The 26418-nt window shown below is 39.3% G+C and overlaps 1 protein-coding gene across 19 annotated transcripts in view; it reads right to left on the bottom strand.

Annotated features, from left to right (window-relative positions):
• Positions 1–1057: 1057 nt before the first annotated feature.
• The window catches only part of ZBTB20 (zinc finger and BTB domain containing 20), a 777577-nt gene continuing 752216 nt past the window's right edge, over positions 1058–26418 (bottom strand). For all 19 annotated transcript variants that reach the window (XM_074331585.2, XM_019734851.3, XM_019734862.3 and 16 more), the window contains one exon: positions 1058–26113. In XM_074331585.2, the coding sequence (XP_074187686.1) occupies positions 25692–26113 (422 nt within the window). In that variant the 3' untranslated portion in view covers positions 1058–25691. The remainder of the gene's footprint in view (positions 26114–26418) is intronic.

Below are 26418 nucleotides of genomic sequence, written 5' to 3'. Positions count from 1 at the left end.
TTATTTTCTACTTCCTAGAATACCGGGTGAACTTAGGGGTTCAGTGACTGAGCTGCAATAAGCCAATATTTAAATTCACAGAGATCACCTTTCAACCCAGCGTTCTCCTTAAGACTCTCCCCATCCCAAGCCCAGGCGTAGGTAGCTTTGTGTCCTCACACTGGTGAAAGTGTTTGTCTGCGCTCACCTCCTCCAACCCCAAGCCTGCGCGTCTTTGAGTCCCCAGAATAGACTGCTTGGACCCTTTCTTGATTTACCCTGCTCCTCAATCTTTGTTAGTTTATAAACTCCCATGACAATGAGAGTTTGAATAGTACAATCTAGCTCGTGATTTTATACGAATCTTTATGTCTAGTTGTTACATTTTAAGGCTTCCTGGGGCTGAGACAATTTGCTCCATTCGCTTCATACACTGCATACTGTTGAGTGAAATAGAGATGCTTACTGAAGACTTAGCAAATCCAATTCACCAGGGACAAATGAGATGTAAGTCTTCTTCCTCACACTAGCAATTGCTGTGAGAATGATGTTAGAGAGCCCTTCTGGGTATGGTCGCCTATGAGAAAGGGTCTATGTAGTAAATAGAGGCGTCCCTTAGAGGTCTCCAAAGGCATCCAATGGGGCCATATTTTGAGCCATGAACTTTCCTTGGATACAAAGATATAAGGATAGATGGGCATAGAGTTATATGGGATTGGTGATTTCCACAAGAGGCATATAGATATCGATTTGTATGTGAGGAAGAAAAAAAAAGATGAATGATTTACATAGCAGTAAATGAGCCATGTGATCATTTGTGAGGTTTGGACAGGAGAAGGAAAATGTCCAAATTTGTCTCATATTTCCCTGAAGTGACCTCAGCATCATCAGTCCTGGAATTCTTATTTCTTGTAACAAGAAGACTGATACATTGAGCATCTTTCTTGCCTTTTCGGCACAGCTCTCATTTTGGATAATCTCAGACTGGACCTAGACCACAGTGTGTGAAAGGATGTGGAGAACTGCCTAAAACAGAAAAATTGCCACAATATAAAGAAGACACAATAAGAAACCAAGAGAAGAGTTTTTTTTTTTTAATTATTCCTTCATATTCAAACTTCACAAACAGTGTGAACTTGTACAATACCTCGGAAAGTGAAACTTACAAAAAAAGTGCTGGTAACATTTAAAAAAAAAACAACAAAAACCCCAAAAAACAAACATCATTCTTAGCAACATCAATTACTCTTCCACACAAAACAGAAACCTTGTAAAATTTATTTTCGTATTTTTAAGGCGTAATACTTCCGTATAAAGTATATGCAAGAGATAAAACTTCACAGTATTCCAAAATGTCACAATAATAATAATAATATAATAGTATAATGAAGCGCTACAGTTAATTTTTCTTTTTTTGAATGTTTTTTTTTCCTGTTTAAATAACAAATACAAGTCACAGGTAAATATACGTGAGAAAAATACGAGGCTAATATTAAATGGCAGGTAAGGATACTGTCACTGTAAGAAAAAACTGGCAGGATGTGTGTATTTAGTCTATATTTTAAAGCACTTGATAGAAAAGGCGTATGCAAGGTTTTTCAAAAACAATTTTTTGTTTGTTTGATAACTGACAACAATTTAAGAGTATAATGAGGAAAAAAAAAAAGGAACAAACTCCCTCTCAAAACTATTGACCTGCTCATCCCAAACCATGTATATACTGAAGGATGGGTATGTGTGTGTTTCCATGGGTTTATCTGGTACACAGAATGGTACAAGCAGTGTTCCATGCCCACTTGTAATGATCAGAGGGTCTCGTCTCTGCAGTCATTGAGCCCAGGTTTCTCTTGGGAAATTATTCTTTCAATTAAAGCTCTCTTTTTCCTTGCATCTACCTACCTCTTTCCAAACTCTTCCCCAATTCCCAGGTCTTCTGTCTGAAAAGATAATCTGGATAGGAAAGTGGCCCTCCCTTCAAAATTCACTGGGAAATAGAAACTGCTTAAACAGTGACACCCACACAGACATTGAAAATACCGCTTGGATGTATGGATATGTTTGTGCATATGTGTGCGTGCGTGTGCGTGTGTGTGTACAGTAGCAATTGCAAAAAAGGGACCATATTCCTTTCCATACTAACATACAATGTGATAAGAAACATTTCTGTGCAGGAAATCGGGTTTCTTCGAATCTTATCACAACACTGTGGCGGGAAAATCAGGAAATGGGTTCACCTTTCAGCAGTCACCACAGTAAACTTCACTGAGAACACACATGCCCAGCCGTCTGGTCTGTGCACATGTGAATGTTAACAGCTAGCCATTCAGCCAACAGGTAACAGAAAGACAGCAGATAGCAAAACACGTCAATAAGGTGCTCAAAGAAAAAAGTGGCACCCACTCCTCGAATGGATGGCCACATTAAGGTGCTTCAAAAAAGTTTTTTTTTTTTTTTTTCAGTTTTTATTTCAAACATTAAGAGACTACTGATTTGCACATGGTAGTTTTGAGGCAGGCCAAGGGTTTTGAGACTTCTGACATCTTCCATTGAAAAGGGCTTTCACTGTAGTTGTTTTACTCAGTTTGTTGTGGGTCACTTGAATTTAAAAAAAATTATTGAATAGCCAAAAACTGTAATCAAATCAATAGGACTAAAAGAAAGAACAGATGAAATGGTATAGAACATTACTGCATTCCCATTGGATCAAGATGGTTTCGCCCATTTTTCCTCTTTCACTAACACTGTTCCTTTTTTTTTCTTTGTTACAATCCATTCCTTGTGAACATACAGAAATGACCAGTCACTGCAAGTCGCTGTTTTTATTTTTTGTGATCTGTTGCAAGAGTCCAACCTTGTTTCCTCTGCTGCTGTTTGTGTTGCATCTGGATTTGTAATGAGCATCTGGTTTTGTTGTGTGCATGTGTGTATATATGCACATATACACACCTATACATGTATAATATATACACTATATATGGATATATATAGGAAGTGTGTATACATTTATACATAATATAGTGTATATTGTTTCAACTGGAGATAAACTGAACTGGGTTCAGACACTAGCACATGTTTATCTTTCCCCTGCTCCCTCTGTCCATTTTAAACAGTTGGGAGCTTTTATTTATTTTTTAAAGTGCATTTTCAATGCAGAATAACTGTAATCCACTGATTCCTTGGAAAACATTTTTGATGAGAAAAATCTGACGGTTCTCAGCCCCAGGCAAGAGAAACCTGGGTTTGGTCGTGCCAGGGGCTGATGTGGCAGTGCCAGGCTTGTGCCTGAGTGATCACTGGGCATTCTGGACTCTGGGCACCTTAGCAGCAGCAGCAGCAGCAGCAGCACCTTTTAGGAGAAGGCGGAGACAGGAGAGGACGAAGGAAGGAAAGCTCAGATGAGGAGGGATGAGTCTGGGGGGGTGTTTACAGGGTAGAAGTGTTAACTTTGTATGGATTCGTGCAGTTCCTGCTTGGCTTTAGCTAAGAGATGCCACCTAGTCCCCTCCTCACCAACTGACCCCAACCTGCCCACGTGCCTGCACGCTCCAGCATCACCCGTGCGTGCTCACTCCTGTGTCATCTCCCTGTGGGTATGTGAGTGCCAGCATTGAGTAGGAATAAGGCACCAGAGAAATCAAAATGTTACAAAAAGATGCAAAACCTCAATTCAAAGAGCCTCGCTCACTGCTCCATTACAATATTGCATGTGATACCATTCATTTGTGTGTACGTAAGTGTGTTGAATGCAGGCTCTGAAAGGAACTCGAGGCCCTTCAGCACCAGAAATCTGTAGGAATGCACCCTTTGTCTACACACACCCACTCCCCCCACCCCTGTGCCCACCTCACGCCACACGCAAAAGCACCAAATCGGGAGAACAAGGCTACTTGCCACTGCTCACCTCATTTTTGATAAAAATCAAAGAAGTCTAGGAAATAAGAGTTTTCAGGAATTACGCTAAGATCAAATGGGTTTACGTTGTCATGTGTCTGGGTACTTGATGCTCTAAAGGTCCAAAGGGCATTGTGAAGGGGTTGAAATGTTTGTGTTCAATGTTTAGGGGGAATGTGCTAAACAAAAATTATTTCTCAGATGATGCCCAAATCCTCCACTAACACTTCAACCTCCCCCAATTTTTTTTTTAAAACACTGTAAAAAGGAAGAGGTTCATCTAACTACAAAAGGAAAAAAATGAAGGCACATGATTTTATTCGGTCCCACAATCCTTAAGAAAAATGGCATTTTGCAAGTTTGTGTGTGTGTGTGTGTGTGTGTGTACTCACAGGAGCACATACACACGAAATGGGAGTCCCAGGGCCATTGGGGCAGTAGTCCAAAGGAAGTTGGAAAAGGAGAACAAGAGAATTTTGAGACAGAGAGAAAGAAAGGAGAAAGGAGGAAATGAAGGCCTCTCTTCAGCTTTCTGTCATTGACAGTCTCAAGATTTGGCTGCTTTAGGGTCCAGAATGGAATTCATTTGTCTTGGTCTAGAAAATGCCCCCAGTTAAATATCTCCAGTTAATCATGTTACAGCTTTTGGTGTTTCCCTTTTCCCTTCCCTCCAGCCAAATGATTTTTTTTTTTTTTTTTTAAATCACAGTTTTAAAAAATTATTTTTTCAATGTTGAAAAAATATGGAAAAGCTATTGAACAGCCTTAGGGCACTCTGCGTCTCCATCTTCGCAGTGAGCAGATGGATGGACAATCCACAGAATCCAAGAGGAGGCAGGCAAGATCCCTTGTGCTAGATGGTGCCTTGCCTGACCTTCCCCAGGGCTGGGGGTGCCTTCACAGCACCCACAGCCGTTTCATTCAACTGGCTCCCTCCTCCCCCTGCCCCATCCATGGAATGTGAGCTGCTGAGAAAGGCAAAGCCATCCTGGAGAGCGGTGGTTACAGGAGGGTTTTGGAAGCCAAGGATGGAGGCTTGAGAGGCTCTCCCCTCAGGCAGCTTAACCTTGGCAGCCTTGACGCAGGATGGGAAAGCGTGGTTGCCCACTGAGAGGCTGAAGTCCCACTCACATTTACTGCATGAGACCTCAACTCTCAGGCTCACCACCTCTAAGCCTCTCTTTGCATCAGAGTTGGCCCCAGTCCTTAAGAAGGCAATGGTCCAAGACAGAGAGGCAGAGTCAGCTGGCTGTGTCATATAAAAAAGGGCTACAGGCAATGGGATTTCAGAAACAAATTTAACTTTGGTTTTCCGACTTTTTCAAACCATAAAAATTAAAGCAGGGCTTCAGTGGCTTCGATCATCTGACTGCTGTTATATATTTTTTTTCTCATTTGGCAAGGCTAAGGCGTGGGGGAAGAGAAAAGGGGTTTCCATAATTGGTCGAAGACACAGGGTGTTAAAATGCTTCCACACTTAAACTCACAGTCCAGTGTTTTTGACATTTCATAAATAGCTTTTTTTCTCTAAAAAAAGAATAAAACAAGAACAATCCCTTTACTTACTCATCTGAAACAAAATAAACAGCAGTGGGTACAAACTTCTTCTTGTAACAATTACAAAAAACAACAATATAATCCCAACTTTTAACACGCATCTTGAATCAGTTATTTTTTTTTTTAACCTCAAAACTGCAGCATATCCTTAAGGGCAAACTTTTCGATTAGTTTTTTTCTTTTTTTTTTTTTAAATAATGTCTTCACCAAAAAAACAGTCTTGTACCAATAAAATGCATTCAAAAATAGAAAATATTACACAACAAAAATATGTATCCTTCCTTTCCAAAAAAGATTCTTCACAAAAAAATGTAGAAAAAATTCCAACAATTTTTTTTTCCTTTCCTACACATTAACTTTCAGTCTAGGGCACAATTATTTATTGATTTAAATGTCTGTTTTTGCATAAAACATGGAAGATGCAAAACAATTACTGTATCAGGATTGTAAAGTTACATCCTCTCCCACCCCTACTCTTAAACAAAACAAAACCAGAAAAACCCAGCAAACATTCAACAAACGATATAGCCAGATGGCTAGGAAAACTGTCTTTCCGTTCCCTGTGCACTTGTATGGGTTAACTGGCTCTGTTGGTATCTGGGAATGCTGAAGAAATGAGATCAGGTTGGAGCCAAGAGATTGTTGAGCAATAGCTGATGTTCTGAGTCATTTACAGGCTCCCATGTGACCGGCCTCTCCACGCAAATCCTCACAGACAAAAGAATCACGTGAGGTAGGACATGGGCAGAGGACTAAGCTGTGTCCATGTGTACTGTACACATACCTCTATACAAGCCATTTTCTCAACGATAGCACGTGTTTTTCTTTTTTTTTCTCAAAATGGAGCTCAAGTATAGGCTATAAGCTAATGAAGAGCTCCAGTGGTATGAGGAAGGCTGGGGTGACTTCCTCCATAGCCGCTTCTCCCACATTTAACCTGTTCGGGCATTAATGGGAAAAATGAGAAGATCTCAGATCTCAAAAGAATGCCCTCTTTCCCCATCTCCATTGAACCCAGGTTTCTTCCATATTTTCAGTATTGTAGCTTAAATGATATAGTTTTCTAATTTGATGGCATTTCTCTTTTGTGTTGGAAGTATTTTGTATGTGTATTCAGTACAACTTGCTTTTTTTTTCCATAGTTTTTGTTCCTGTTGCTTAGTGGGTTGCTGGTTTTTTCTTTGTGGTTTTTGTTTTGTTTTGTTGCTGCTTTTTTAAACAGTGAAATGTGTCCAATTTTATTTCCAGTGCATTAAACAAATTTTAAATTAAAAGAAATAAAACGTTTCCCCCATCCTTCTAAAGGAAATGACTGATAAAAGTACAATATAATAAAATTAGGCATTGCCAAAAATATCATGATGTGCAACCTCAATTACATAAAAGAAAAACAAACAGACAAACAAGAATTATAGAACATAAGAATGAAGGAGCCAAGACTATATAATCCCAACTATGGTATGACTGGCAAGCACTGGTTAAAAAACAGGTAAGGCTACGCTTAGATTTTTAACTCAACATAGTTAACCACTGCTCTTCTGTCTTTTCCTTCAACTCTTAATCTTTAACTCACTAGTTCTTTATATCTTTAAAATGAACAAATTTGTTTTTATATTTTTGGTCTACAGTAGAATTACATATTAATAATATAATAAAGAGATATTTCATGAACAGGTTGGTACTGCATCCATTATGGGGAAAATAGAAAAAAAGTACTCAAATAGACACAGCAAATGGACTCTAGTCTGATAAAAAGAACCACAAATGTAATAGAAATTATAATCAGGGCAACAGATTAAACTGAAGACAGGTGTAGAAAGATATATTTTGGATAATACAAACTCCAGACAAGCTATGCCCTAGAATTGTAGCCTCCAAACCTTTCCCATGATTTCCACCTTTCCATAGGATCACTCAAAATTCAAATGGAAATGGAAACAACATAAAAATAAAGTGGGCAGGTGGTTGAGCCAGCCAAAACCTCCAAGTTATCTGAATTGACCGGTCAAGACCATGTGGCTAGCACTCAAGAAACTGGTAGGCCATAGGGGAGTTGCGGATGGTATCTGTTTTTAATTTTGGAGGAGATCCCAGCCCACTGAAAAGAGAGAAACCAAAGAACCAAATCATTCTTCTGGTAACATATATGAGATGAAACATAATTCTGATAGAGAGGACACGGTGGGGAGGTGGGAAAGAGAAAGAGTTGAACTAGGCAGACTTCGGGCACCATCTCCCTGTTTTCTTCACCACATTGTTTCCTTTCTTTTTGTGAACATCCTTTAGGATTAGCTACAGGTCCCAGTGTCCTCTGAGCAAATACGTGTCAGCTCGGCCCTCAATACGCTATCTATGCTTATTGGCCTTCCTAAGGGCTACGTGGCTCTGGAGGATACCTGCCCCTCACGTTCCATGCCCTTGATGAGGCAGAAAAGGATGCAAAGTTGCAAAGTTGTCATTAACCATTCTTATCTGATGGTTAATTCATACTGATGGGTCTGTGTGGGAAAAAGAATATGAAGGAAAAGAATTGGTAAGAGTTGAGCTTGGTAATCAACAAGTATGAAGTTTTTCTTCCAGGAAAAAAAAAAAAAAAGAAGAAAGAAGAAGAGAAAGAAGAAAAACAAATGGCATCAGTTAGAAAATACTGCTTTTGGTTTCTTTTAACTTCAAATCATCCTTGGTTTTTCTCTCATTCAGTTGCTCCAGTTTAAAGTAGAGTTTAGAATCTAGTGCAAATATCATCAAATCACAGCATTCCAGGAGCAATGTCTTATCCCTTCATCCTAAGTGAACACGATCCCTTCAGACCTCCTCAGAAGACTGGGGGCAATGATCCAGAAAAGCGTAACTGAACACATGATTCGTCTAGCACTCACTACAACAAGAAAGGCACTATCACAACAGATCAGCCTCTGCGTTTTCCTTGCCACGGGCATGAACATTTTAACAACTCCAGCAACACAATGAAACCCAGACCACGGTTTTTTCAATACTTGAATTCATTGGCCAGTTATCCGACTCACTCCCTGGCCACTGCTGTTGGTCCTGGCCATGCAGAGCACTGATTTGCTCTGTGTCCGTGTGGCCCCACATTTCATCAATGAGCCTTGCTTGGTTCTAAATGATTTAGCTCACTCTCCTCCTTGGAAGTTTCTTTCTCTCCATCAGTCTCTAGGTCATGACTCTATGAAAGGCTAGTTTACAGTGTCAAGTTCTACTGTTTATTATTTTCCTATTTTTTTTTAAAACCTTCAACCAAACACTCAGTCGTAAAGACAGTTCAGTAGCTCCTCTAATAAGAAGTCTGTAAGTATCACTGTGAACAGAATGAAAATCAGTGTCATCCCTTGACCACCAAAGCATATCTCTTGAGCCTACTGTATTACTTTTGTCTGGGAGAGAGGAGGTTGGGCTCTGAAGATTAAAATCTTTGGTGACAAAACTGCAGTGCATATGCAAGTTTCAAGGAAGAAGTCGTTTCCCCAAAACCTCCAGAGAAGTATCCTAGGGCAGTCAACGTGAATGTTTTTTAAAAGGTCAATTATTTCTTTCCATAACTTTGGTTTGGTGCAGTCAATATCTTCTTGGTGCCTACCCAATGCACATCTCTAAGTACCTGTTAAGAGTTCTGAATTTAGAATTTCTTATTTAAAATAGAGATAATGCTTTGAGTGCTTAAGGGATTTCTTATGTTAGTTCTGGAAGTTCTAAAAGGAGTTTTTCTGACTAGCAAGGTTAACAGCTTCCTTAAAAAAATTTTTGTTTTAACCTAGGAATAGTAGACTTGGATTGATGCTAACAAGAAGAGAGAAAGAGATAGGTATCAATATTGTAACGTTAGGAAAGGGGCCTCCACTGAGAGTTTTCCAAATTGATGTCCCCACATGTGATAGTGTTCAGATTTATCCAACATTTGCCATATATATGGGTTGTAACCCTTTCTTATGGAACCAGAATCTTCCAAACTGTCACCTTGGATTTTGCAAGAGCCCTTCAGCATCTTCACTCTTGTATCATTATTCCCTACACAATCTATTGCTTTTCTTATGGTATAAGATTCTTTTATTAATAGACATTACAGAGCTGTCAAACTCTAATTACTTCTAAGACTAAACAAGGCAATAAAAATAAATCCAATAAAGAAAAATTGAGAAAAACCCCAAGAACTTCAAAACTAAACTTTTAGGCACTGTTAAGGTCATCTGCTTAATAAAGGATAGTCTACGACAGAGCAGCTAGCAAATTGGTTCTGATCAATCCTCCAACTCTTCCTCCAATTTGAAAGTTGGCCTAGCTCGTTTCAAAAGAAACCTTTCACCTCACTGGTTTTCAGTGTTTATTGCACTGTTCCCTTACTGTCATCTTAAAGGATTTTACCACATGCATGGACTTCCTCTTTGGTTAGCCCGATCTAGGTTTCACCCAGGGATGGAAAAGCATGCTCAGGCTGAAAGGGTATCTCTGCTATGGACAAGGTTATGTTTTTTTTTTTGAAAGGAGGGCATTACCACTGCCCTCTGCCACACTGGGAGCTTCCTCAGCAAGGGACTTTGAGGTGCGTGCCCAGGCAACGATTTTCATGTCACCTCGGCTGGCTTCCTCATCATCCCAACTCTTACTGGAAGCTTAGCTGGAGACAGCATTGGCCAGACTGCTCCTGAAATATCTTCAATTTACTATACTAACCCAGCTTCTTTATAATAAGAAAACAGATCCCATCAGCGTGGCAGTTTCTAGGCCTGACCAGGGTTGGCCGATTATACAGATTTTTCAGCAACCCTGCTAAGACCAAGCATGATGGAAACAAGCTTCTATTTTTGTGATGCTCTTGTTTCATAACTTGTCTCTTTCTTCCCCACACCTCACACACTCTCTTCTCCCAGCACGAGTAAATACACGTCAGTAGTGCAACGCAGTGCAGTCATATGTAGTGCAACAAAAAAACAAACAAACAAACAAACAAACAAAAAACCCAAAACAAAAAAAGAAGTCCTATTACAGACCCAAGCTCAACCCTCAACAGCTCTTACTTACTAAAGGTTACCAGTGCCACAAAAGCGGGAAATTTCAGCTTTTACCTTACACTTTTGTGAGTCATCTCTTTTGTTGCCCCTGTTTGTTTCAGCTCAAGGGAGAGAAACAACTAACATGCAGCTATGTATTATTTTGTAAAATGTTAAGCCAATAGACAGAAAATAAAGAGAAGTAGTCGAGTTGAAACCAAGGATAGTATTAAGAAGAGGAAAATAACTATTTAATGCAAAGGTCAGTAGTGGTTTTTACTGAATGGTTTCCGTCATGTCAAATGGCTCTGATGCTAAAGGGCATGGGTACAGGAAAAGATAAAGCTTTCCTGTTTCTTAAAACATGGTCTGAATTTAACAGTGCCGGGCTCTTATTTTTGAATAGTGCAATTAGCTATTCCTCGAGGGCTTCGGGCAGCAGCCACCTTACCTAACATAAATAGAGATACTAGGAACACTCACGTTTTTACACTGACCACCATCTCCCTCACTTCATTCCTCTCCTATTCACTGTTTTTTTTCTGAATACACATAAATACAGATCTAAACACATATACACGAAAATTCTCAAGGCCCCTCTCAGGATGATAGGTTGAAAACTGGTACAAGTAGCTCAATGACACACTCACACAAAAAGTATAGTTACTAAATATAAAAGCAAATTATTACACCAAAATTAAGAGTCTGCATTGTACCTTTCCTTGTATTATTCTATAAGAAAAAAACACACATTCATAGTAGGGTATCTTATGGAGCTCACTTCTTGCTTAATATGAATTTGGAATTAGTTTGGCATAGGGCAGTGTTGAAGGATTCTGGAGAAATGCTTTGCATTTGGTAATCCTCAAGAATCAGACTCTTCAATTTGTCTGGGTCTCCACTCTCCAAATATAAATCTTCTAGTCTGCTCATACCCACACAGGCACGCTGGAAGTCTCAGGAGAAATAATGTGTAGTTTAGAATAGAATTTAGAAACAAAGGCGTTTGGCCTAGTGGGGTCCGTACATTCAAATTACTTTAAAACATAAAGTTACTATGCATTTTGTCTATTTTATCAACTTCTTGCCTTTGTTTGCCATGATGAGGATTACTAAAAGATTCTGCCCCCACTTACTCTGAAAACTACAGTTCTTTCAACAATAGTGCAAAAACCAAATTTAATATTAAGTCGAATGAAGGTTAGCCTTAATTTATATCGCAGTAGGTGCCTCAGGGAAACAGGTTCAAATCAATGGGACTAAGAAAGGAGTTTAACTCCTGACAATGTCTTTGACAATTTTCTCCTACACATTTACATACAGATGGTTCCAAATCAAAGTTTGTCCCGAGGAGAGCAGGAGCAGAGTAACTAGCGTTATTTTTCAAAGAACCCCCTGGCAGTGAACACATACAAAGCATTCTACTATGTCTAAATCTTGTATCAAATTTGAACCATTATTTTATTTTCAGTGAACTCTCTGCATATGCCCTGGAGAGCAGGTTAGATATAGGAGTGTTCAACGGTTTCTGCAATTTCTCTGTAGGAGTTTGATAGTATTAAGAAAAGTCTTCAATCACAAAGAAGTGAGGTTATCTTACTATATTAATTCCTGGGGCTATAATAGTGAGCGAGACGGGCGGAACGGCACAGGGTGAGTGGTGTTAACTTGGCCTGTAACCCTGAGAACCAGCTTTAGGAATCCAGAACTGTATCACATTTAGTCCCATCACATTGTCCTGTTCCCCTGCTTTGCTTTTCCTCTGTTTACTTCATTGAACTTGCAATTATTTAAAAGACTGAGCTAAGAATGCAAATTACAGCACAAAAGACAGGTTATAAAAAGGTTGTCAGGCTATCTGCAAATTGAGTTGAGTTGAAAGCCCTATGCCTTCAAATGAAGCACTACAATTTCCTTAAAAAAAAAAAAGAGAGAAAGAGTTCTAATTTGGCTTCTCCTTCTTTTGTGGTTGTGGGGCTATGGATGCATCAAATCCTGGCAGTGAGATGCCAATCTCCTCTGTGATACCACCTGTAGCAGCAGGTGGGGGGAATGAGAAGCAATGGAGAAGGGGAATGTCTCTCGGCTGAAGACCTCATGCACACACACAGTTTTGAAATAAACAGAAAAAAATTTGAACAATTAGAGAAATCTATAGATCGATTGCTTTTGACATTTCAGTAGCATCTTTCTTTTCTAAATATTCTACACCAGATAGGAATAAGAAATGCCCAAGGAGGATTTTCATTAAGTTAATTTATTCCCAGTCTTATTCCTAAAATTTGAGGAGACAATAAGAATTTGTAGTGTAAAAATGAATGACCTTCACCTGCAATCAACTCCTATTCTTTGGCCCCAGACCTGTTAGTTTAGGTAAATGGGGTTCCTCTCTCAAGGAATAGTTTTTACTTTAACTCTTCTACCTTCAAAGTGTAGAGAGAATGTCTCTCGTCAAAGCTCTCAAGTGCTATTAGAAAAGGAAGATACGATTTTCATGGAGAAAACACTCCTTAATGGGAGGGTGGAAGGCTTTTCATTCTAAGAGGGAAGGGAACATGATAAAGGCCTGTAGTTATTTCAAAATAAAGAATCAAAATCTTTTACTATCGTGAGAAGAAAGAAAGAAAGGCAAACAAATAAATTAACAAACTTACTTTACTAAAATACACATTCCTCCAGTTTCAGGTTTCTAAGAAGTAATAATTATGCTTAAATCAAGGTTTATAGATAGCAAACAACTGTTTTAATGTGTAAAAGTATTATCCCTTTGCTTTACTACGTTAGTTTCACTTTCTTGGAAGGAATTGCATCTGTGCACACTTGTCCTAAAGTCCAGTGCAGAAAATCAACTGGTTTGCTACCAGCCTCAATCTCAGAACATTTCCTAAGCTATATTTGCAAATCCTAAAACTACTGTATCTGTCAAATGAGATGCAGACTTTCTGAAATGCATTGTGGTGGGGTTTGGGGGAGGAAGCAAGCTTTTTTTATGGGGGGGAGGGGAAAGAAAGAAATCCCTTCCTATCCTCCCAAATATGTACTATAATGTTTCTGACCATTATTTTGCTGCATTAGTTACTGTTAGGGCTATTGGTGCTCCTGACAGATGTCGACTTGGAAAAGTGGGAGGCTCAAAAGCAATAAGAACCCTACGCCCTGGAATATCTAGAATATTAAACAGGATTTAGACATTAATCTAGACTCATGCAGAGATGGTAGTGAGAAGTCCTGGATATCAGGGTTAGAATTCTCCTCGGGGAACTAGAAGGAACAATATCAAGACGGCATCCTGGGGAAATCCTTCTGACTAACTGGACCAAGTGGAATCTATCAGAACCAGATTCTCTCCTACTCCACATTATAGTTTAAATTATAATATTTAGGATTTAAAAGAGAGTGTTTTATTCTTTCAGAAGCCAATGCCTGAGGAGAAGAGCACTTCAGATGAAGAGTTCTTTAAAAAAAGATACAGGGAGTCAGAATGGACAAAAGGAAAGGAGGAGATAGGATCGACTAGGATACACATGTCAAGTGAAGAGCACAGTCCTAAGCACCATAAATTCAGGCTGTAAGAAATGTGGGTTTCCTACTAGATATGTAACGCAGGAAAGCTTTTGAACCTTCTCTTTATTGCATTGTTCTCTATGGTGTGTGAGTTGATGTTATAAACTGGTAAGATAAAAGCAGGGTGAAGCCTCGAGTCCAATTTAGAATACATTTCTGACATTAAATGTTGATTCTGTTTGTCAATGGGTAAAGCAAGGAATGAAAGCAAAACCCTGCGCGCTCAAAATCAGGTAGTACTCTAAATGTCACAGAATTTGTCTTCACAAGAGCTGAGAGGCAAAGAGTGTTGGACTGGAAATCAGGAAAGACTGTTACAGAGTTGTTGTTAAGATCCCATTAGAAACATCCTATAAAGGGATAGATCCAGAGCAGTACCAGTGTTTTGGGCAATGCTCTGGTGGTCAGACCGTTGTAACTCACTGAAATGAGATCTAGCACAATGACCAAATTATATGGAATTTAGGAACTGGGAAGTGTATTATATGGCCCTTCAAGTATTTATTCAACTCAATTATTTTATTTAAACATATGTTAAGTTTATGTTTAAAAAATAGCTGGGTGAAAAATAGATACTTAAGAAACTTTCTGAATCTTTTCATGTCCTAGCAAATTGTTTCTTAACGTTCTAAACCAATCAATAATTGTTTTTCGATAAGATAATAAATGAAAAAATTCTTCCTAATTGTCTTCTACAGTGTGTTTGAGTGGAAGTGGTTTTACTAATTTTAGAAGCGCTCACTAAGGCTTGAGCAGTTATCAAAATTATTTTGAAATGTCACCCCTTTTGTTAGATTTCTGTAAATCTGGTATCTGGTAATATGTCATTTGGCTAAAAATAAGCAAGTAAGCAAGTGTTGAAATAGTTAACACTGATGATTTTTGTTTTTTTTTCTCCTTCAGAAATGGTCTACTCATATCAGGAATTTAAACACTGTGGTATTTAAAGAAAAAAACGCACAGAAAATATTTTTCTCTTTATCTTTGGCCAGATTTGAAGGTGAAAGGAATTAATGACCTCAGCTAGTATAGTTGACATTTAAAACTGTGACTCAGGTCCTCCCACTCTCAAACGAATATCAACAACATTTAAAATTTGAAGGTACAGTGAAGACACACTTCACTCTGTGGATGAGTCTCAAGTTGACGAACTCACGTCAATAACCTTCAGCTACATAAAGCTTAAAGGAGGACACTCACAATGGGGTAGGGGAAAGGAAGGAAAACGAGCACCCGAGGGTCACAATTACTAGAGTTCTTGGGATGGTAATGAGAGGAAGAGATAATTCAAAGTAGTCTTGAAGAGAAACAAGCACTAAAGAGAAAGGGTTAGGAGAAAGAAAGAGGAAGATGATGAAGTTGACACAATTTGGGAGCTACGTGATTGCTGGAAAAGGAACAGCTTCTCTAAGTCTCAATTCACAATTATGTTTGTCTAGTAGAAATATACTTAGTTGAAAACTTTGGAGCAACAGATGGATAGTTTTGCTATTAGACTCAAGTTAGCCCCTTCAAAGGAGACTACAGCAGGTAGTTCCTTAACGAGTACCAGGCTTCATAAGCGGAGGCCACTGAAGAAAGCCTGGATGAAGGGGGTGCAGAGGAGTTTGTGGGAGGGGCACGGCAGAATGCGATGGGATCTGAACGTAAAAATCTATTAAGAAAGGTGAAAGGAAGGAATTGGTGTTATTCACACTGAGAAGCCTCAATATCGGTCCAGTGTGGGAAGGGTTTTCACGCTGAGCTTCATGAACAGCTGTTTTCATTTTGTCTCGAATGCAGAACTGAGAGAATGAGACAGGTTTCAGGCACCCAGGATGGATGTAAAGCTTATCCAAGTGTGGAGTTTTCCAGGCATTGGGTTGAGTAGCTAAAGGAAACTGAAGTAGCTCTTTATCTGAGAACACTATTTGAAAATATTTCTTGCTAGGAAGACAGGATGCCTGATTTCTGAAGTTTCCAGGATGGCCTGGTTAAAGAAGAAAGGCACCAAATCCCCACTCTGACAGACAGATGGAGATACTGAGGGCCAGCTACCCTAGAGCCACCATTTTGTTGATTCTGCTGGCTCACATATTAGATATATACATTTCTGGGTTCTATTAGCCCACCATGAAAAAGTTCCTCAAACTCTGGTTTTATTTTTTAAAAACTCCTAGGAAAATGAGTATTATATTGCCACCTTGCCTCCAGGGAAGCACTGAAGACTAGTTGAAATAACTGTAAGCACACCGAAAACAGAAAGTGGTAAGTAAAGGACTGATCTTAAAATCAAGGTTTGAAAATAGAGTTGGGACAAGTAGGCATTTTTTACTGCCTTACGCTTTTCAGACCAGCAGCCCTTTGAAATGCAGCCTGTAATTGTCGGTCAGATCATATGGAGGTTAAGCAGCCTCTTGGTCATATTTTTCAAAGCAAATATAGACAGTGACAGTCGTAGAGGGGAAAATCACAGATACATTCATATGCACTTCTTTTGTTCTTCAGATATTGAGAGGGTCAGCTAAACAAGATCACTTTGAATATGAACCTCTTTGTATCGGCCACACCAAAAAAAAAAAAAAAAATTTTTTTACAAAAAGTTTTCACTTTCCTACATTTGCTAAGTCTGAGCTTAAAAAAAAAAATCTAAAATCCTGTAAAGACAATACTGAAGCTGATAATATAAAAAGCAAACTAGAGCAGTAATGATTATTATTAAATGCACCATATTAACTGCAGCAGGCTGGTGATGGGTGATAAATGCAAATAAATCATATTTCAATCAACTCATGATCATAGGCAGATTCAAAAGTTAAAATGAGTATAATGTAATATATATTTCAATATAGAGTTGTTATATATAATGTGTATGTTCTAGCTTTGAGAAATACTGCAATGTAGTGTACTGTACTTAAGTAAGCATACCTTAATAGTAACTCATATTCTTCCACAAAGTCACTAGTACTGTTAATTAAAAAAACAAAACAAAACAAAAACAAAACTCAGTTTTCCAGTAAAAAAGAAATACCTATGGTTACAGTCACAGACTTCTTTTGGATATAGAAAGACAATATACATTTTTGAAAATAATAACAAGGAAAAGATGGCAACTGTAAGTAGCCCTACATAATAGAGGAGAAAGGTCACCAAAATAGAAGAGGAAAGAAAATGTCCTCTGAATTCTGTAAATTAGCAGAAATAATCTACATGTCATAAAAAATAATAAACCATCTAGTAAAAGAAGGGCATGAGAGTGAGGAAACTGAATCTGACTGTTTCCAGGCCACCCTTCAAAGTCAGCTACGAGAGCCAGGTCCACTTATGCAGAATACCGGTAGTACCTGTTTTAACATTTGAGAAGGGCAAGAGCCATTAATTCTTAGAGATTACCAAAAAAAATCTTTCCCCAAGAGTTTATTGGTTTGCTAGATGTGGTAAACAACCCACTCCTGGAAAGATTTTGGCAAAGGCCATCTTGGTTTCAGGAGACACAGTTTATGATTACCTTCGGCAGATGCAGGCAGGATTAAGGAAGCTTATGTTTGGGAGTAAAACTTACAAGGTGGTGGTGGGTGTTTGTGTGCACACAATGGGTTACATAGAGGAAAGGAATGGAAGTCGTTACGCCATGGATGGTTCAGGCCAAAGTTTATGTGGGCCTTGCCTCCTTAGGGCTCCTGCGGAGGTGCCCCAGACTGCTGCTCTCTCCTGTCTGCTCACCAGTTGAGCACCTTCAAGAGGAAAAACAGCCCGCCTCTGAGGGTTTGCGGTGGATCCAACAAGCTGCCTTTGTTTCTCCCAACTCTCAAACACCACAAAAAGCAACCGTGGGCAGGGGACTGCTTTCTGGGAAGGGAGCCACAAGTCTTGAGCGCAACAGTGGGAAGAAGCAACTGTATCTATGCCTTGGGCCCTACGCTGTGTGTTTCATTTGAGATGCACACACATGCCCAGACTACAAGGAGTACACACACAAACACATCAGTAAATCCAATAGAAGTGCAGAGTTTGTTAAGTGGACTCTACTCCATATAAGCATATTCAAGTTTCTCATGAAAGGGGTACATACAAATTACTGATGCTGGGGCTCCTTCAGAATGCCCTAAAGCCTCATCACACAGATAGATAGCAGATGGCACTGACACACCCAACTAAGGCAACAAAGTGAAGCGGGTATGTGAGATATGTGAGACCTTTGACTACCTAGCCCAGGGGTGTCCAAACTTTTTTCAACGTTTTTTCACCAAGGGCCATATGCGGTAAAATACACAAACAGCCGGGCCACTCACTCGAGGTGAAGTACCTATTGCCTCACCTGGTTTATTTAAGTAAACTAAATATATTTTTGGAATTTGCTGCGGGCCAATTAACAATGGAGTGCGGACCGCAGTTGGCCCACGGCCCGCAGTTTGGACACCCCTGACCTAGCCGTTCCAGAATCTGTCTTATTGTCACTAGGGAATATGAATGTGGAACAGTTTTGTATGAAGAGCACCTCACGCTGGGTGTGTACATGCATATTGTATACTCATTTACAGACATTTTGGACAGCAGCTGTGACATACTGGATGGGCTAAGTCCCTTTCCTTACTATAATCTACATAGAAATTGCAACGATTTTGCTGGGCAATAACAAACTTTTGTTGCAACAGTAATAGAAGCAGATGTCTATCACGGGTTATTATTATTTTTTCTGTCTTGGGTGTATCAGAATCTCACTGAGGCATTTTGAACCAAGGAAACCTCTGAATTTGAAAGAGAGCTAGTAAGGACTTTTTATACCCCAATTAGGTGTCTTAAAACCCAGGACTCCCATTACTGTGGCTAGATTTTCCCTACGATCTGCACATTTGCCTCCTTCATTGAAGACTTAAAAGTTGTGAGTTTGCATTTAAACAAAGAACCACCAGATAAACCAGATACTCAGTAAAACTGAGGGGAAAAAAACACCCAGTTTTAGAGGTATATATTGTATAGGAAAGAAAGCTTTTTGTTGAGATTGTTCTCCCTGTTAAGCAAATGATTAAAACTGGCATCCCGGGCACCTGCGATCATGTCTTAGGGGATTCATTCTTTAGCTAATACGATGTCGATTTTACACTCAGCCCAGATCTATGTCACTGAAATAGGACAGGAAATAGCAACCACTTCCTGTGGACAGCTAGTTCGGACAAGTTTGGTGCTCACTGTTTCCACAGTCTTCAGGCATGAATAGGGCTCATTTTTGTGATGATGCAACCAATAAAAAGCAAGAAATGTCCATGTCGCCACACTCTTCCAATTTCTCTATCGTCTGTCCTTTCCCCTGGGCTTTCTGATTTAAGGCAATAATTCTTTACTACAAGTGGCTTCTTGTAAAAATACCTTAACTGAGGTCACTTCCGATTTGATTTTTACTCTGAAAATATTCAGTTTATGGAGCAATAATCTGGGCCTGAAGAAACACTGGAATCCAGGTGTTTCCGTCAGTGGTGTGGAAAGATGATGTTTTTTGTTTCAACCCAGGGCACTGTCACCCCTCCTTCAGTGAAATACATAGTTCTGAAAAAAAACCTATGCTACGTGGCCCTCACCTTCTACCTCTTCACCCTGAAAAGAATAGAAACAAACCCTAGTGTTCCATTTTCTGGGATCTGTTAATGCACACCATTGACCACTATGGACTCAGTGTCCAAAGAGAAAAAAATAATCAGTGACTTAGAACAATCTTTGGAATATTTTGGTCAGACTAATCATCTTAATGCGAGAAATAATCATCTAGTACTAGAAATAATGCTTTGGGTTAATAATTTCCACGTCTGTGTTTACAGGAACACCGAGTAAATCTGCTTTTCCTCTGGTGGAGGGTTTAAACTGTATCTAGAAATGGCAACGAGAGAGAGAGATTGAGAGAGAGAGAGAGAGAGAGAGAGAGAGAGCCCTTGGGAGTATGAAAATATTCTTTTTCTAGAGCAAAGGCTCTTCTGTGCCTCCTTTCAGCCTCCATATGCAGCCTGAGCACCAGGGTGGACACTGCTCTTGAAAGTTTGCCCCATGTAATTTTATTTCCTGGGCACCTAACAGAACAGCCCTTTTCTTCATGAAAACACACACAAACATAGAGAGAGAGAGAGAGAGAGAGAGAGAGAGAGAGAGAGAGAGAGAGAGAGAGCTAGAGACAGAGAGAGAGAGAGAGAGATTGAGAGAGAGGCTGCCGCCATCCCAATCGGGAAGTTATGTCTAGTCTGAGAAGCCTAGTGGCTGGGTCAGCTCAGGTACTCTCTTCACACTGCAGAGAGGCATTGGGTTGCTTTCCTTTTTCTATGGAATTAGGGAGTCTATTGAAATTCTAGTGCGCCCTTCCTTTTGTTTTTCACCGAGTCACATGGTTCTGTCTTTAGTGTCCTGTTTTTCTTTTTTTAAATTTCTCTTTTTGGGGGACAAAATTAGCCATTTAAATAAAGTTCTTTTCTAGTGAGTAAAGAGGTTTCTTAGAGCCAGAAATCACTCAAAAGAAAGTCTGTCGACCCTACCCATGGAAAAGCCCAGAGATTTCTCTAAATACCTCTTGCCAAACTTCCTAATGTGATTGGATGTTTTTTTGGTTTCGCATTATTGGTGCTGAATACATTTTGCATTCCTTTTGTTCTCTTCCCCAGGGCTTCCATTACTCTGGACTTCAACTCATTCCTAAATTAAAGAATTCTTTCAGAAGATTTCTTTTAAGAGTCAGGTCACAAAAGAAAGGGCACCCTCCCATTCTCCTAAATCCCAAGGCTATCTCAGGTTGTGCCACTCTTACGTTGCACCTTCATTTTGTTTCTTTTTGCTATAGCAGCTCACCGGCTATAGCAGGGGCAGACTGGTTATCTGATACCTTTGCTGTAGAATCACATATCCTCTGCTCTCAGCCCCAACTAATTAACATTTTCTGTAACAACAGAGGAAGGCTCCAAAATGGGCATATCTGGTGTGAATCCTGGCCTGATCTACCTCTTTGCCCCCCCTTTCCTAAGGGCAACAGGTGCTGGGAGCATTATGGGAGCCCCAACTAGGAAGCAACATGAACCTTTATTATGTTCTCTTGGGGGATCTGAGGGATTTGTATCTGAGGGGCACACTTCATGTGGAACTTCTGTGCTGAGGGAAAACATTGATTTGGGGCATGGCCTGGGCACATACCATGGGTGTGCTTTTATGATGGAAGTACATGTAGGTCAAGCCATTAGGACTTGGATGAAACAAACACAACTAGAGGAAATCTTTTTTCTTTTCACATCAGAATGCACAAATTCTAACTGTTCATGGGTTGGAAAGGGTTTTCTTGGTCCTTACAGAATATTGGGATGATACAAAAAAGAACCCCTGTGACTTCTAAACAAAGCAAATTCAAGTCATTCTTTCTAAGGTCAGGAGCTATTGTGATCTCCCAGATGCCTAGGAAGAAGGAATGGACTGTGGCTGGAACATAAGCTGATTATCCACCAGTGACTCATGGCACAAACAGATCCAGAGCATTAGGAATTTGGGGAGGAAAAAGTCTCTAAAACTCTTATTCAGAACTAAAGTGTACAATTCAATTAAAATACATAGTAAAAAACATTTTGATATAATTTTCTTTCTTTCTTTTTTAAAAAAAATTTGCCTGGCTTGTTTCTCAATCTTTCCTCATTTAGAGATTTATATCGGATCCACGTGTTCTAATTCCTTCTTTTTTAGGGCTATGTTTTACATCTTTGGGGTGCTTTTCTGGGTACAAATAATGGCATTTAATAGGGGGAAAATAGTACACTATGCTAAGATACTACCAAGTTTTTAGTGCTAGAAACTTTATTTTTCAAAAACTATATCTAAATGTCTTGAGAGACATATTCCTCTTTGACGTTTTTTTTCTTGTTCAGCTAACCCAGTTTTAAAATCATAAATTGCTAAAAAAAAATGTTCTTTTCCGTATCAGTTCTTGTCCTCATCCCGTACTCGTCCTGAGAGGTGTTAAATCTGGAACACTTGCTTTCATTTTATCTATTTATTTTCCCCGGGCTACCGAAAAAACTTGCTTAGCACACATAGCATCCTGGCATGAAGTTCTAAATGCAAGAAGATTGTTGGCTTTGAAACCAAAAAATTAAAGGACTCATGCTCATCTTCTATTCTTAAGCAAAATATGACTCTCCATTTCCTAAGATGTTTGTGATTATTTATGAAAGTAAAGATTGACAATCTAAAAGCATCTATATCCTTTTGAAATAGATATGACGGTTTATTTTCTAAAATGTTGGTTAGTTTGGAAGGCCGCCCTTTCAGAGGCCAGAACGTACAGTAATGGCCCCACAGCAAATTGATTGCTCCTCCAGATTAGATCTTCCACTCCAATCTAGCTTCTTCCTCTCTCCAGAGAACAAATCTGTCAACTACTTTCGGCTATGAGATGTTTGGGAGGTACAGACATACATGCAGACATGTAGAAAAAGTCTAGAGCGATGCAAACCTGGATGGTTCATGTTGTTATATTGATATCAGCACCTCACCAAAAATTCTTTAGGGATCCTCTGACATTTAAAAAAAAAGGCATACTTCTTTTGAAGGGAAAGGATGAATATTAGGCTTTCAAGCCCCACTGGAATTTTTTCCATTATATGTTCTAAAAGGTGGATTTTAACCCAATTGCTTAGCTTTTTACATGGCAAATCAGCATTAAGGCAAATGGATCTCCCTCATATTTGAGAAGAAGATAGCTAAATGTGGCCCATAACGGCATCCAAAAATCAACTTTTCTGGAGGTGCTATGAATTCTGTCTACTTTGCTAGGTTTAAATAAGGATGCTATTTTAAATCAGCTACTGTCGAGTAATTAAAAATACTTTAAAGTGGCTTTTGGCCTTCTTTCTTTGTAACATATGCTGAGCGATATCAGGTCATTTTCCTCTCAATTAAAAAACTTTTTTCTTAATGTCAATTTTTTCTTTTTTATTTCATAGGTTCAATGACTTGTTTTCATAATATCAAAACAATTCCATGACATGGTTAATTAACTAATGCTCCCTCTGTTGGTAGTAAGTGGAAATATTAGTCTTACAACATTGCTGTTTTATAAAGCAAAATTAGCAAGAGAATTAGCTGTTTTCTACTAACTTTTAAAACAGGTCAATTTTGGACACACAGTTCTTGGCAGGAGTCCTCTTAGAAATCACCATGGGCAATACTCAACAGTCAATTTACCATCCAACTCCACAATAAACCTTCTAGCAAAATATTTACTGAATTAAGGACCACAGGACCAAATCAAACTCACATATACTCCAGTTGCACTAACCCTACTAAACATCACCAAGAGCTTGTGGAAAAGATCCAAGTTAACTAAAAGTCTAAAATAGATGGGTAAAACCAATTTAGTCATTATAGAGTTGTTTACCTTGGAAAGACTTCTCTTTTGTTACATAGTTTTTGTAAATAAGTTGCTGAAAGGAAAATTAATGCAAAGTAATTTTGAAACTAAAACGCTCTCTTTCCTTTTTTTAAAAAAAAAAGTAGTTTGGTGTTTCTGCTTTGTCTAAAGTTTTGCTTTGCCCCTTAAGTGTGTTAAAATATGCCCAGCAATGTCGTCATCTTTGATGTTTTTGTTAGGCTTAAGAATTCCTATATTTGACTTAGAATCCCTTCAGGACACTGTCTATAAATGGAAAAAAATCTCTATTTAATACCTTAATCAGGACCGAGGAGAGAAATCCCAACTAGGAGGAGAGAGTGGCATCTAGGATGTTATGATGCAATGGATTGGTGGTCTTTGAACGACAGACGTTGGCATCTGGGAAATTTTTGTCACTTTCTTTAAAACTTTTCCAAACAGCAAGGGTTAATAAATCATCTAAAGACCGATCATCTCATTTCACCCTCTCAGCCATGGTGGAAATAGTCAGAAGGTAATATTTGAAAGGAAGAGAGTAATTTTGGCATCAAGGCGTCCTGCTCTGTAACAGGCTTCTGATAATGCTGCTATGTGGCCATGAAGGTGAGGAGCTCTGGCAGAGTTCTGTGAACTCCTCCTCCAGGCTGACCACAAAAGGAAAGAATTCATTTGTCAAGACCTCTAAACTACTAGTGTTTCATCAAAGAAAAAAAGGAAAGTCAATAGAAATTCTAGAATTTCTAGATCTCAATGAACTTCTAGAGAACCAAGAAATCTGTTTCTGAAAGATAAAGTCCCTCCCATGAAAAAGAACAGAATTCTAAATGGATCGGTTGGAAAAAAAAAAAAATTCAGTGGAGTAACCTAAGCTTGCTAAAAGTCAAAGAACTACATATCAAAATACAAAGCAGCAGTTCAAATTACAGCAGGGATGGGCTGGCCACAGAGGCCCTCATCAACCCAGGCAATACTTAAAATAATAAAAATTAAGAAAAATTAAAAAAAATATGAAGAAAATATCCTTCCTCTCTTTCAAATATAACTTTAATCGCCTTTTATTCTTTCTATCTGGAAGCAGTATCGCTAACCTTAACAGTCTTGACTTACCAAAAAATATATATATGTGTGTGAAATAAAATAAAAGAGAAGGGATTGGTGGCAGTGTATGCAAAACCAAAATGGAAAAAAATTACTTTTAACAATCTCACTTTTTTTTTGTTTTTTTTTTTACACAAATACTGTTGTAAATATATTAAAAAAATCAGCATTCTATCTGGTAAACGTCACTTTTGCCCCTCTATAAAATTTTGAATTAAAAAAGCCTCAAGAACTTTTGATTATCCCCCCCACCCTCCATTTCTCTTTCTCTCTTCCACAAGAATATATCCTGACACTTTTTTTTTCGTTTTTTGTTTTTTGCAAAGATTGTTGGAAATAATCCTTCTCTTGTACCTAGAAACGTAGGTGCAAACCTCTGATATCTTTGTTTTATCTGCATTCCTGCCTTTCATGAAAGTCCCTCTTGATTGTGCTGAGGCTGTGGCTCAGCGAAGACACTGAATAAATACGATAGCCACTGTTGCATGATGCTTGTCCAAGTCTTCCTGGCTTCTGCTGCAAGGGGGGACATGGAGGAGGTGGGCCAGGGTGTGTGGACCCAAGCAGAATTAGGGGGAGAAGCCTGCCATTTGCCTTTCCCACACCACCAAACCCACTGCCCCTTCCCACCCCACAGCCCTTTTATGAAATCAGACAATATGGTAGGTGGAAAACAGCAGGGCCTTTCCTCTGGCTTTTCAACCAGAAGTGATATTCCACAGTTTTAACTGGTTACTGTGAAGTCCAAGCGGCCAGAATTGTGAAAATGTCCACTGAAACACTGCAAGCGGTGTACTTAAAGACAGTAGGCCTTTTAGATTTTGTTATATATTTTTGTAGTGCTCTTCACAAGTGAAAAAAAAAAATTTTTTTTTTTTTTTTTTTTTACTTTTTTTTTTTTAAAGATTTTTTTTTGTAAAGAAGGGTTGTATTTAGAGGCCAGTAGCTAGAGATCCAACCAGTGGACCTCTTGAAGCACTACCAGGCCTTAAGGCCACCATCCGAGGGAGGCTGGGAAAACGATTATTCACCCAAGCCTCCGGAAATGTAATGTACCAGCAGGCAAAAAACAGTTCTTCATGTAGTACAAAATGAAACGAACCAAAAACAAAAACAGAAAGTAAAAATGAAACCAAAACATTTCTTAAATTCTAGTGCCATAGCTTTTTTTGTTTGTTTGTTTCTTTTTTGTTGTTGTTTTGTTCATAAGAAAGAGAGAAAGATACTACTTATCCGTCAGACACATGCATCCTCATGTGGTCGTTGAACTGCTCGATTTGGTCAAACTTTGCTGGGCAGACGGAGCAGACGTAAGTGGTCCCCTCCGTGCAGGCCACCACCCCTGGGGGGCCAGCGCGGGCTCCGGGGGGTGTGCCCGCGGGAGGGGTCCCGTTGCTGGCACTGTGCAGGGCCACGTGCCGCTCCAGGAGGGTCTTGTGGGAGAACTTCTTTTTGCAGATGTAGCACTCGTAGGACTTCTCCCCCCGGTGGAGGCGCATGTGCACGTTCAGAGAGCTCTTCTGGGTGAAGCGCTTGTTGCAGATACTGCACTGGTAGGCCCTCACTCCCGTGTGTGTCACCATGTGCTTGATAAGGTAATCCTTTAAAGAGAAGGAGCGCCAGCAGATGCTGCATTGGTGGGGCTTCTCACCTGTGGAGGGGGGAAAAAGACAGCAAGCAGGACGGAGCCAGACATAGGGAGGGAGAAGGAGAGACAGAAAAACAAGACAACACAAAACAAACAAACAAAAAAGAAATAAAAAAAAATAAAGTCTGCTTCGTTAATGCATCACTCTTGATTGGGAAGATCCAGTCCTTTCTAGCCTCTCATGCTCTGAGAAACCTTGCTTTAAGGTGATGCCAGGGCAGTCTAGAGTTTTCTGTTTTCCCTGTGTCAGAAAATGGCTTTCTTGGAAAGCTACAAGATATTCCCCACTAAAAGGTCATCCGGTAGAG

The sequence above is a fragment of the Rhinolophus sinicus genome, chromosome 17 (genome assembly GCF_057876585.1).
Source record: "Rhinolophus sinicus isolate RSI-liver-muscle chromosome 17, RSI-T2T, whole genome shotgun sequence".
NCBI classification, from domain to species: Eukaryota; Metazoa; Chordata; class Mammalia; order Chiroptera; family Rhinolophidae; genus Rhinolophus; species Rhinolophus sinicus.
The sequence above is the reverse complement of the archived record's forward strand: the minus strand, read 5'-3'. Positions and strand labels throughout refer to the sequence as shown.